This window comes from Phoenix dactylifera, chromosome 1, assembly GCF_051530095.1.
Source record: "Phoenix dactylifera cultivar Ajwa chromosome 1, Ajwa_hap1_PhDact_Kaust_v1.1, whole genome shotgun sequence".
NCBI lineage: Eukaryota > Viridiplantae > Streptophyta > Magnoliopsida > Arecales > Arecaceae > Phoenix > Phoenix dactylifera.
This window is the reverse complement of record NC_143190.1, coordinates 9,624,037-9,636,429: the sequence shown is the minus strand read 5'-3', so window position 1 is coordinate 9,636,429 and position 12,393 is coordinate 9,624,037. Positions and strand designations below refer to the sequence as shown.

The following is a 12,393-nucleotide window of genomic DNA, read 5'->3' as shown; positions in this document are numbered from 1 at the left end:
AACCTTGGCCAGGATAATCCCAGTGAGGAGTCACGGGATATCTAAAGTTAATCACATAATGGATGTACTAATTATAGGGTTGACAGTGAGCTCTAAGTCATCCTGGCATTAGGAGTCAAAGGGATTGAATTATACAGTAACCATAGTTCAGAGTTCCAGAATATTTGCTTCGCATATATTCGACCTATCCGGACGTCGGGTACCATTGCTAGATGGTCACATCGATTAGTGTAGAAAATTGTTCCTATACTACCGGCTTAGGTTCGAACCTATGAGGTCACACGCATAGAAGATTCCTGATTGATCAAGAAAGCTGATGAATGATTAAGAATCATTCAGGGGTAATTTGGTCAATTTGATTGGCAAATTATCTTATAAAATAATTAAAGTAATTATTGAAGGATTAATTAGTAATTAAATTACTAATAAACTCAATTTGATTGAGTAATTGTGCTAAGGATGAGCCAAATTGAATTGGATTCAAGTTTGGGCTCAATCAGGGTTTTGACCTGATTGGATTAGGTCAGAACCAAAAAGGACTTAAGCTGATCAAATTAATTTTAAATTAATTTGTTCTTAATTGGAGATTGACCTAATTGAATTAGGTCCAACACAAAGTAATAATTCAATTTGATTGAGTTTGCATGAGCCAAAATTGAATTGGATTCAATTTGAGCTCAATCAAGGTCTGACCTGATTAGATTGGGTTCAACCAAATTGCTTTGTTTTAATTCGGGTTTGACCAAATTTGATTAGGTGCAACCCAAGGGGATTAGGCTCAGATGATGTGGCAATTATTGGTGACATGGAATTGGATTTCATGATTTTTAAATAAACCAAAATTATTGCATGGCACATGGACCCATTGCTTGACATATGGCGACATTGTTTGTTATTTGAATTTAAATTCAAACATTAAGCAATGTGTTAAATGATTTTAATCACTCAAACCATCAGCCAAGGTGGCGTCTGAGTTTTTGAATGGATTAAATTCGAATTTCAAGAGGTGATTTCGAAATTATGAAGTGTTTTACCTTGCCGCATGGATTTCAAATTCCTTCCCTCTTGCACATGTATTTAAAATTTGAATTTAAATCAGATTTGGTTGAGATCTGATTTGGGTTGTTCCTATTTCTTTGCATGTGCCAACTAAAAGAGGTTTTCTGAAAATAAATTTCGAATTTTGAATGAAAATTCGGAGGCCATTAAAAGGGGTCAAACATGGGCACCAAAAACACATCCATTGCAGCCTTCTTCCTCACCCGCCTCCTCCTCCTCTTCTTCTCCATTTTAGATAGGGTTTTCAGGGTGAATATCTAGAAGATTCAAGATCAGATCTGAGTCGTCTACTTTTCTTACAAACCTCATCTCTATCTGCTTCAAGACGATTGATCAAGAGTTGATTGAATCCCGGCGGGCAGATTTCAGCTTTCAAGTGTTCTGCAGCTGCTAGCACTGTTGCGGAAGAAGATCCTTCAGGACTTCGCGTGTACTTCTCGTAGAGGCCATTCGTGTGCGTGGCTGCGAAGTCAAGAATCAGATTCACAACTTTCATCCATCATAAAAGGTATTAATCTAGCATTAATCATTTATTATGGTGTCAAGGTCTAGGTCCAATTCCCCGAGGTTTTACCCTCTTTTGGGGCTCCTCACGGAGATATCTCCAGAATCCATTCGATGGATATTCGGAGATTAATTGGAATAGAGTTCTTAAGTTTCAGATCTGATAGTTAATCATGCATAAAAGTTTTAGCATAATTGTTTAAACGATTCCGGCATAATCCTATATGTTCTTAAGGTGCTGATTTCTAGATTTGATCTTGTAAGCATGCATGAATTAAATTGTTTGATTCGGTTTTTCCGCTGCGTTTTAAAACTTAAAAAGAACTACGTATGGCTTGATCCCCCTTATGAAGGGGTACGTAGGCAACCCGATCAGGTTCAGCCATGGTTTTCAAAAAAAAAAAAAAAAATTCAGCATGCTAAACACCGAAGAACCTAGGATTCACTTTCAGATAGAGCCCGTGCTCGTAATTGACATAGATTCATGTTCGTATGCTAACTTTATACTCGTTGGTAGGGCCAATGTTCGTATGGATGCTAACTCTAGAGTGTCGACTTTTTCAATTGAATGGATCATACCTAGCCATTTGAGAGCCTTTAGAAAGCTTATATCTTTTTTTTAAAATATATAAATAAATAGATAAAAAATACAAAATGGCATGATTCGATTCATATTTCATAACAAAGCTATTTTTATTAAAACATTCATAATAAGGTACGATTTTCATAACACATATGTTGATCCATAATTTTAAGAAAAGCATGATATTTCCACAAGCAGATTTTATGCACAGAAGACATTAGCATAAGGAGTGCAAGATCTATTGACAAGTTCGAAAACTAGTAAGGAGTATAAGATTTACTTACCTCTTTCATCTTAGGACGTCAAACTTTACTAGACGATTTAGTTAACCCTATTAAAAATATTAAAAGCGAGAATAATTTCTAGTCGAATTAAAATAAATAAGAAAGAAGACGGTTGGTCGGATGACAGAGTTCGGCAGTTCCGAGTGGGTCAGGCCTAAGTAGTTCGATCAATAAATCATAAGGCACGAACTTGATCAGGGCCAAGGTTAATCAACATGGTTCATCAATGGGGATTTCAGGGACATTCAACAGGATTGGGTGATCGGTTCAGTTAGCAGCCCAAGCACCAGGGCGGAACAAAGGCCCTTTACAAGGGTCATCTTGGATTCGTAGATCAGGTCAACAAGACCCAATGCTGGGTTCCTTAGATCTTCTAGAGAGAGCAGAGGGAGGAGAGAGCAAGTAGAGAGAAGGGAGAAAATAAGAGAGAAAGAGAGGGATGGTTCTCTCTCTCCTCTTCTACTTCTTTGCTTCTTTCTTCTTCTTCTTTTCTTTTCCTTTTTCTCTTTCTTCCTCGGCAAAATAGAAGAGAAAGAGGACGACTAGTGGCTGTGATCGTGTGGTCTAGCAAGGCGATGGTAGCGGACAGCAGAGGGCAGCCGGCAACGGCCAACATAGAGCAGTCAACGGTAGTCGGTGGCCAGCCGAATTCAACCCAAAATAGAGTCGAACTAGGGAGTCTATGACCCAATTAATACCAAGCACCTGTCGGCTTGCCGGTAGCTGGAACTCCAGCAACTGGTCAGGGGTAACGGCCGAAAGCCCCGGGGACTAACGCTGGTGACGGCGATAGTTGGAAAAGGGGTAGGACTGGTAAAAACAGGAGAGGTGGAATTTGGCCAATTTTTGATGAATTTCTCCATTGACGGCGGTGGTTTATGGCCTTGGAAGAAAGAGAGGACAAAGAGGAAAAAGGTTGGAGATGCTTCTCTATTTTTAGATTGGGCTTATCAATGACTTCTTAAGAATTTACGCATATTTGTGCGCTACCTCTATCGATGATAATGTTGCAGATACATATATAGGTACTAAATTGGTGTGGGTATACACATAATTTGATATTTTGTGAAGATATACATGCAAAAGAATAATTTATAAGGGTATATATGTAAATAGTAAATTTGCGAGGGTATTCACATAATTTTAGATATTTATAAATGTATATATTAAAAATATCCCTAAGATTATATTAAGAATTTGATTTAAATATTTATTTAAAAACACATTCATTTACAAGTTCATCCTTTAATATAAATACTTCACATCTCTCCTAGATTCTCCATATGTTAAGGTTATTTTGGATAATGACTATAACCTTTCATCAAATCCAAGGGACATTAGAGTATTCCTAACATGAAATGAAAACTTCTGATTCATCCAAATTAATTATGAAAATTAAAAACCTAAGATCTTTATCTTCATGTTGGCTGATGGTTTCATAAGCAGTAAGAATTTTTGATCTCTTCATCTTTTCTAGCTTATATACTATTTTTCTTTTCCATTAATTATTTACCCTCAAAATGCTGATCAAACACTCAGGTGGAGAAACTAACCTCATGGAATGCAATAACTATATGTTCGATATTTCTATTTTCAGTACTATAATTTTAATATTAATGCCCCAGGTACTATACTAGTAGCATAAAATGCAAGTTTTTGACAACAACCATCAGCTAATTAGCATAGAATTGTAGCCAACATATGTTGATATGTTCATATATTTGTGAATTTAGAAACAATTAATGGTGTTATGTGATAAGTGTTGTCATGTCCAATCTTTTAAAGCTATAAGTGGTGGCCACTTAGGGACAGTGGTACCAAGTGACAGGCATGGAAGGTGCTTCCATTTACTTTGTTAACTTGTCTAAGGCCTCTATTCAGCTATTTGGCTCCACGAAACACTCGATGCATGATAGAAAAACTACGAGTTTGTCTACCTGCTTTGCAATTTGCCTCCTGCATTTGATAGAAAAACTGTAAGTTGTTTTAGTTTTCTCAGTAACAAGAAAACGCAAGTGGTCTGTACAACCGATTTATACATTTAGTGAATTAGACAAGCTTTCATGCACATTCTTCTCTTTTTCTATTTCTTAAGCAGTAGCAAAGACATTTTGTTAACCAACAATAATTAACAGTGGCAAGAACTGCTCTCAGAAACAAATGTCGCCAAATTTCACAAATTGTTGTTCAGCTCCCATTATCAATTCAAAACCCGTAAAGATCATTCCCTAGAGTTCAGTAAGACTAGTCGAGGTAAATTCTCCAAGAATTGTTTACTCTGAGATCTGAAAAACGCATAAGGCCCTATGCTATGCGGGAGCTTTATAAATCTATGGTTTTAAAGCATTATGTTGCCCTGATTGTTTAGCTGCCATTTTCAACAAACAAAGATTAAACTCAAAGAAGAGAAAAAAATAATGAAATTATTTTTGGTGATTTTACCGAATAATAAACGCAATATCACTATTTGTATAATATAACAGCCTAAAATAGCAAGTGATGGTTGACAATTATGAAGCATGGACGTGGATAAAGGACTACTAAAAGCCTTCATGGTAAATCTTCAAAATATAGAGTATTGCATGGCTGGAATATGGGAAAAAAAGAATGAGCACATGCATGCATGCATGCATGGACGGCAAACCATTAAAGAAGGAAATATTGTATGCCTGCTGCCCACCCCCTTGCCCAAGTTCAACATTCATCAAAGAAAATAAGCAACCCTCCCCGAAGGACCATGATATATCTAGATAGGGTTTTAAAAGAAATAATGATGAAAAAAAAATAGGATACTTAAAAATAAACACTGACAAATATCCTAGGTATATCTAACAAGTTTCGGTAGCTGATATGTATCAGATCATGCACATTGAAATATCTGTACTATCTAGGTTGGCAAAAGGCCTGGGATCATATCTTTTTAGGTCTATTCTGAATGTACAATTCAATTTCGGTAGTAATTTTCCATTTCAGTTGGAAAATACAGTCGGATATTTGGAGTACTATAAGTGATCAAGGGACAGTAACTCATATCACAGAAGGAAATTTTGCACAGATTTCCATTACTATTAACGGGTGGCTCCGAGCTACAAAGTTCAGAAGCAACAAGATAAGGATACTAACTGGATAAATACATATTCATGTTTACCTCCTCACACGCTTTGCATCAGCAGGGTCTATATTTTCTGTTGTTTCCACTTCTCCTTCAAGTTCCTCATCATCCGACTGCTCTCCTGATGATCCACTGGTAGTTGGGCTCCCTTGGACGCCTAAGTTCTACATGAAGGTAGGAGCTGGACCTCCACTTGATCCACTACCTGCTTTTTGTTGCACCTTGGAGCCGTTTCCTGTCATGCATGGGTAGATGCAAGAAGGAAAAAAGAAAGAAAGAAAGAAAAAGAAATATCTCATGTTTAAAAAACCAATCCACGCACCACAATGTGCTCATAAAAAGTAGCAATCCACCAATAACATTTTAATTGACTATAAGAATATGACGTAATAGAAATATATGTGATTAATAAAACAATAATTAATTCGGAAAAGGAAAACAAAAGGTACCTTTTCAAAGATATTGACCAAGTCTTTTACTGAAAAAAAAAGTCCAGACTAATTTGCGTGTATAGCTACTGCTGCAGCACACTAATATAGAACAGGATGGCATGATGTTGTAGGCATGATCATCTGGTGACTCACAGCAAGCGTGGGAGTAATAGGGAAGGTATTAGAACTAAAAAGGAATGTACCAGATACGTTACAGTTTTTCTTCTTTCACTTCTTTTCTGTTCGAGGCGGCGGCTAGAAAAGGTATCTTCAAAGGGCCTCGAACCACACAAGATTTAAGCATCACTATTCAACCTTATAAAATACATTCCTATTAAAATTGCACTTCATATAACATATGCTTTTTCCGACGCTTATAAGCGTTGTTAACATTATTTCTTAAAAAAAATTAAAAAGCCTAATTAATTATAAATTACAGTAGAAATGGAAGCATCTTTCGGCCTTCATCTTCATCTTGGTCTTCATCTTCTTTCTTTTTCGAATCCATCAAATGATAGCTCCTTCAAAACTCAGCTGAATTAAAACCTAAAAAGAAGTGAAAGAAGAAACACTATACTTAGCCAATGAATCAAATAAAAATTAATAAATATAATAATTAAACAAGATACAACATAAAGAGAAATTTCTTGATGAAGAGAAAAGCACACCAAAGTCAGTGAATTTCCTCCTCTGCAAGTGCAGGAATTCGGCATACTCCTGCTTCCCTTCCTCTGTGGGGACGGAGGGGAGACTTGTTCTCCAATAACGGCGACAGAAGGGAGCGCCTCCCATAGGGTTGGCAGGGCGGCGCCACCGTTGGCACCGTCGTAGTCGCCGAGCACCGTGCACGCTCTCTGGATCTGGTTCACAAGCTCGATCAAGCTATCTATCATTGTCATCTCCGAGATCCAAAAGATGCGGTAGATGCCGAAGGGCTGGACGTGGGGACAGATCTTGTCGATGAACTCCAAGGGGTCCTTGAACTCCTCCTCGGTGGGGTAGAACACGGGGGCCTGGGGGAGTGTGGTGGTGGAGGGGGAGGCGTCGTGGCTATGCCTTAGAATGCCCTTCTCGACGGCGCAGGGTCGTCCTTTCCCCATAGAGAAAGGGAGGGCATGAAGGGGGAGAGGGCTAGGGTATGATTCTTGATCCAAAGCTCGGTGGGGGGTTTGGGGGGAGAGGGCTACCCAAGTTGGATGAGGGAGGAAGGGGGAGAGGGCAAGGGTATGGCTCTTGATTCGAAGCTCGGTGGGGGGTTTTGGGGGATAGCTGAGTTGGATCGGGGAGGAAGGGGGGCTGGGATGATGGCGGCTGGGTGTTAGGGATTCTTCTCCGAAAGAGAGAGAGAGAAGCAATTGGGATCGGGGAGGAGGGAGGGGGGTTTACTCTACGATTGTTGTCCATCTTGGAGAGATTAGACCTCCAGCAATGCTTTGTAAAATGTTGTCTCGGGAGAAGATTAGATTGAGGATGATTAGGCTTCCGACGACGCCTTTTAAAGCGTTACGTTAGCGCACTAAGGCTTACGACGATGCTTTCTAAAATGTCGTTTTAACTAAAAAATGCGAGAAGGGCTTTCGACGACACTTTTAAGCATCATAGGATTCGGACGACGCTCTTAAGCATCGTCTAATCTGAATTTCTTCCGACACTACTAAAAAGCATCGGCAAATTTTGACACGGTGTCCAAATTACCGATACTTCTTTTTTGCGTCGGCAGCTAAGAGTAGGAAAAATCTATTTTTGCTGTAGTATGTTACACTCTTGAATATTATTTCAATATTTATCATCTAATGCTTATGTCAAGAGTTCCAATTAAACAATCACCCCTGCCTAGTCTCATCAACTGTACACCAAGAGGCATTGCTTGCATTCAGGACAGTATGCAGCTATACTGATGCTACACAATATTACAAATTGGTCGTGGTCCAATCCAGTTACACTAAAAGCTTTCTATCCATTTCTCCATGCTTGTCAACGTTTCCACACAAAACGTTTTTAAAAGAATTCACATTTAATGTTGAGATGCTCGTCTTCATTGGCCATCATATAAATGTCTCGTGGTTCTCTGGCATTTTGTTTTCATCATCAACCAAAACCAAGTGCCATTTCTCCAATCTTACCTCTCTCACCAATTGCATAAAATCTCAGACTCAACAGTTGATCATCCTAGCATATGTTTTTGTTTTTTGATATGCAGTGAGCCCTACATATCCAAAGTCCACATTATTCATCCTGATTTGCAATATTTATAGGCAAAACTCAAATATTACAAGTAGATTGCAACTTGGTCTCACCCAGACCTGATCAGCCCAACTTGCTTGTTAGGTGGAGTAAGGCCGAGGTTTGATGAACTTGGGTGTGGTTTGGGCTCATAAATCCCGGCCCGACCCCAAATTGGGTTGGAGCTAGGGTTGAATATTAACCCACTTACCCAACCCAATACAAAATATAACTAAATTAATTTTCATCTTCTAACTAAATACTTATATGCTTCATTTAATTAAATTTTAGCCCTACTAAGTAACAAAATTGTGTAATTGCCTAGATGCATGAGATCTTATTCAATACAATTACTGACCTAATAAAAATGTTCGAAACATTTCGTCGACCTTAAATTACTTGCACAACTCAGCCTAACTGGATTTGTCTGACCTAACCCAGAACAATCAAAGAGTAATCCGATCCAACCCAAATTTAGCTTAAGATGCAGTTGGGGTTGGATAATCCCAGACCAACGTAATGTTTGGCTTGGGTTGGTTAGGTTTGGGTGAGCCCTCAACCTACCCAAACTACCCAAGTTGCAACCTTAATTTTAGTAAATCTAAAGATCTTTTGACTTAACTTTTGGATAAATCCAGGATTGATAAAAGAAATAGAAAGATAAGAAAACATAAAAAGTTAACATCACAAGTACACAGAAAACAGGAATTACGGGATATTTATATGTGAAAGAGAAGATGAGCTTCCAAATAGAAATGGTTGGAAAAACACAAAAAGAGTTGGTGCTAATATGGCAAACAATAATATGACAAGCTCAAATAAGTAATACCATAGACTCTCCAATAACAAGTAATCGTGATCAATGACCAAAAATTAGTGAAAGCAGTGACATTTGGTAAATTTAAGGGTGTAAATTGGGATCTAATCAATTGCTAGAATCTTGCAATCTAACTCCCTCTTGCAATTGAAAGGCTTATAAGTGCTCACATTTATTCATCTATGAATTATTAATGGAAGGTTTATTGTAGCTTAAAACAATTGTTTGCAGTTTTTTTGCTTGTTAGAGCATGCGAATGTATTTGTATCATATTTTCGAATCGTTAGACCTAGGAATAGCAAGACCAGTTCCAATTTGTTAGAAGAATCTGAACTAGTAATATTTTGGTCAATATGTCTTAAGATATGAAGATCATAATGAATAGTCCGGATTCTCATTTTGTATCCCGCCATCATCTTACAACCCAATTTAATCATTATCATTCACTTTTTAAATCGATAGGTAAAATAGTATAAAAGCATTCCATAGTGGGATTATAAGTTGTTCAAATTTGTAAATCATGGCACTTATGGATTCTCAATTTAAATAGCACAGTGTACAATTTGTTCTGATAAGATGTGAGCTCATATCTTCTTGGTAGGAATCTAGGTGTAGATCTGAAATTCTCAGACATGAACTTGTGCTCATAATTCTTGAGTACTGCCCTATCAGCTTTTTCTTAAAAATTTTAAATTCCAATAGCCTGCAATTTATCTTCTTTAATAAACATCTTCTTCCATAATTTCTTAAAACTTCCTAGTGTCTTTAGAACATCTATGTGGTCTATTTAACTTGTTCCCTTTCACATATGAGCTAGCCTTTGAATATCATTAAATCTATCTTTTGAATTTTAAAACTCATTATGAAAATCATAAACTCTGCATACTTCAATCTAGTTTGCAGCTCCTTTCAAATTCTTATACCTTCAAAATCTTATGTATCTCTAGCTTTCTACCATATTTTAAAGCAAATCTTCCTTTTCCACTAGTTGCTCCTTTAGTATGTGAATTCTGCTTTTGTGCTTGTGCACCCTTCATCATATGAATTTTCACTTTTCTTTTCCCAATCTTAACGGCCACAGGCCTGTAATATTTCTTCTTTTAGTTAACACTCTTCCATAATTTCTTAAGCCTTCAAAGTCCTTAAAACTTGTCTATGTCTAACTTGTTCCTTTCACATATTTGCTAGCTTTTGAATATTACTAGAACAACCTTTTGAATTTGAAAATTCATTATGAAACTCAATAAACTCTACAAACTTCGATATAGTTTGCAGCTCTTTTCAAATTCTTCAAAATCTTATGCATCTCTAGCCTTCTAACATGTTTCGAAGCAAATCTTCCTTTCCCACTAGTTGCAGCTTTAATATGTGAATTTTGCTTTTGTGCATACTTAAGCATCATTATTAACAATAGATCTCCAAAAACTATTGTAGCTATTTTAGTCTTACATTATGCACCACTTATTTATCGTCACGCCCCAAATCAGGAGCGCGAGAGACGCCGCATGCTTGTATGGCAGATCGTACAAGATTGCAAGGCTACAGATCATATCAAAACAATGACAAATCCATAAAATTTATTTAAGTATTAATTTATTCAAATAGTTCTCACAATAGTTTCAAATAAAACATATGCTAACTAATAATATAAATCAAATTAAATACTCTAACTAGTCTAACTAAAATGCTAATAACTGAAAAAATCTTTAGGAATCTAGCGCACTCTCCAAGTCTTGAGTGATCATGTATCTATGCATCTAGATCTAAAAAAATAAAGAAAGATAGTAATGAGCTATACTAGCCCAGTAAACAATATAATATTCCAGAGTGGGATCAAAGCATGCCAAATTTTTAATTAAAGCACAAAATAATGACTGAGAAATAACTCATCAATAAACATATTTTTTTTTGAAATTTATTATTATTTCATAAAAAAAGCCTCTAATATCAAAATCCCAACATCAATAGGTTATGACCACGTAACCCAGTGGCATGGGTTGTACAAAGTGCCAAAACCCACTATTATTAACCAATGGTAACAGTGTCCAAATACCACTATTCTAATCACCAGTGGTGTGGTGCCGAAACCGGTGCCTCGCAGATTATAAGTTGACAGGGCTAACAAATAATGTCCATCGACGGGGCCAAATAATAGCCATTCTGAGAATACATACATATAAAATAGATAACTTGCTCGGTCAATTTTTTTTAGATTTCATAACATATAACACAATTTTAAAATAATTATTAACATATCTGGCCCGTTTTACTAAGTACAAAATAAATATCAGAATTTAATCAACTAATTATTAATTTTACCAAAAATTTAGAAAATACACTTTGAAGCATTAGGTTACTTACTTCTTTTTGCTTTAAATTCCACTTCGGACAAACGTATCAGATACACTTGTTTAATACCATTAAAATATTATTAATTTTAATATCTAGAAGTCAAAATTAAACACTACTATCTCATGCCCCCATATCAGGTTGGTCGAGTGATAGTGCCTGATTGCCCAGGTCAGTCCGAGCCAGGAGGATTCAATGGATCAGGTAAAAATCAAAAGTGGTCAAATCTAGCTGGAGCTGAAGTATTGACCGGTCTACCATTCGAGTATCAGGCAGTTTAGGGTCTCCAAACTATCAACTTGGATCCGAGCAACAAGAAGAACAAGCTTGCACTGGGATCCTCGAGCACGTCTAGAGAGAGAAAAAGGAGAGGAGAGAGAATCTTAGCTTGAGTCTGGATTTGGTCTGATCCTGATTTTGAGCCCGGTCCGAGTAGTTCAGGTCGACCATAAGGAGAAGAGTCTAGATCTAGTCTGAATGTGGGCTTGCCTAGAGAGAGAAAATGATACATGATCTAAGACTAGTTGATATTTTGGGCCTGATCTACTTAGTTTCGAGCCTAATCCACATGGTTAGGTCCAATCAGAGACTTGGCCTATTCAATCTGGTTCGATCAAAATAGCAAAAGAGAGATCTGGGAGATTTGGCTTGGGTTGTCCTGGATCAATTAATGTATCTGGTCCACGAATCAAGTAGAGAGAGACAAAGAGGGTTTTTCTTCTCTTTTTTTCTCTTGGCCCAAAATAAACGGGCTCGGTCCATAATGGATGAACAGGGCCTACAATGGATGAACAAGACCCAAAACGAATACGGCCCACGATAGATGCATAGGGCCCAAAATGGGTACATCCCAAAAGGGATGAACAGGGCCCAACACGGCCCAAAAGAAATACGACCACATTGAACGTGGCCCAACAGGATGAACAAGGCCCAAACTCGGCCCACAATGGGCACGGCCCAACAGGGTGAACAGGGCCTAAAATAAATACGATCCACAATGGATAAGGCCCCAACATAGTGAACATGGCCTA

General features: G+C 37.4%; 1 protein-coding gene across 1 annotated transcript; it reads right to left on the bottom strand.

The window, feature by feature from the left end:
- Positions 1 to 5,462: 5,462 nt before the first annotated feature.
- Positions 5,463 to 7,522, bottom strand: LOC103699558 (uncharacterized). The gene is made up of 2 exons (XM_008781578.5): positions 6,642 to 7,522; positions 5,463 to 6,519 (listed from the first exon to the last, which is right to left on the bottom strand). The coding sequence occupies exons 1-2, from the start codon at positions 7,071 to 7,073 to the stop codon at positions 6,481 to 6,483; spliced, it is 471 nt and encodes a 156-aa protein (XP_008779800.2). The 5' UTR covers positions 7,074 to 7,522; the 3' UTR covers positions 5,463 to 6,480.
- Positions 7,523 to 12,393: the final 4,871 nt, after the last annotated feature.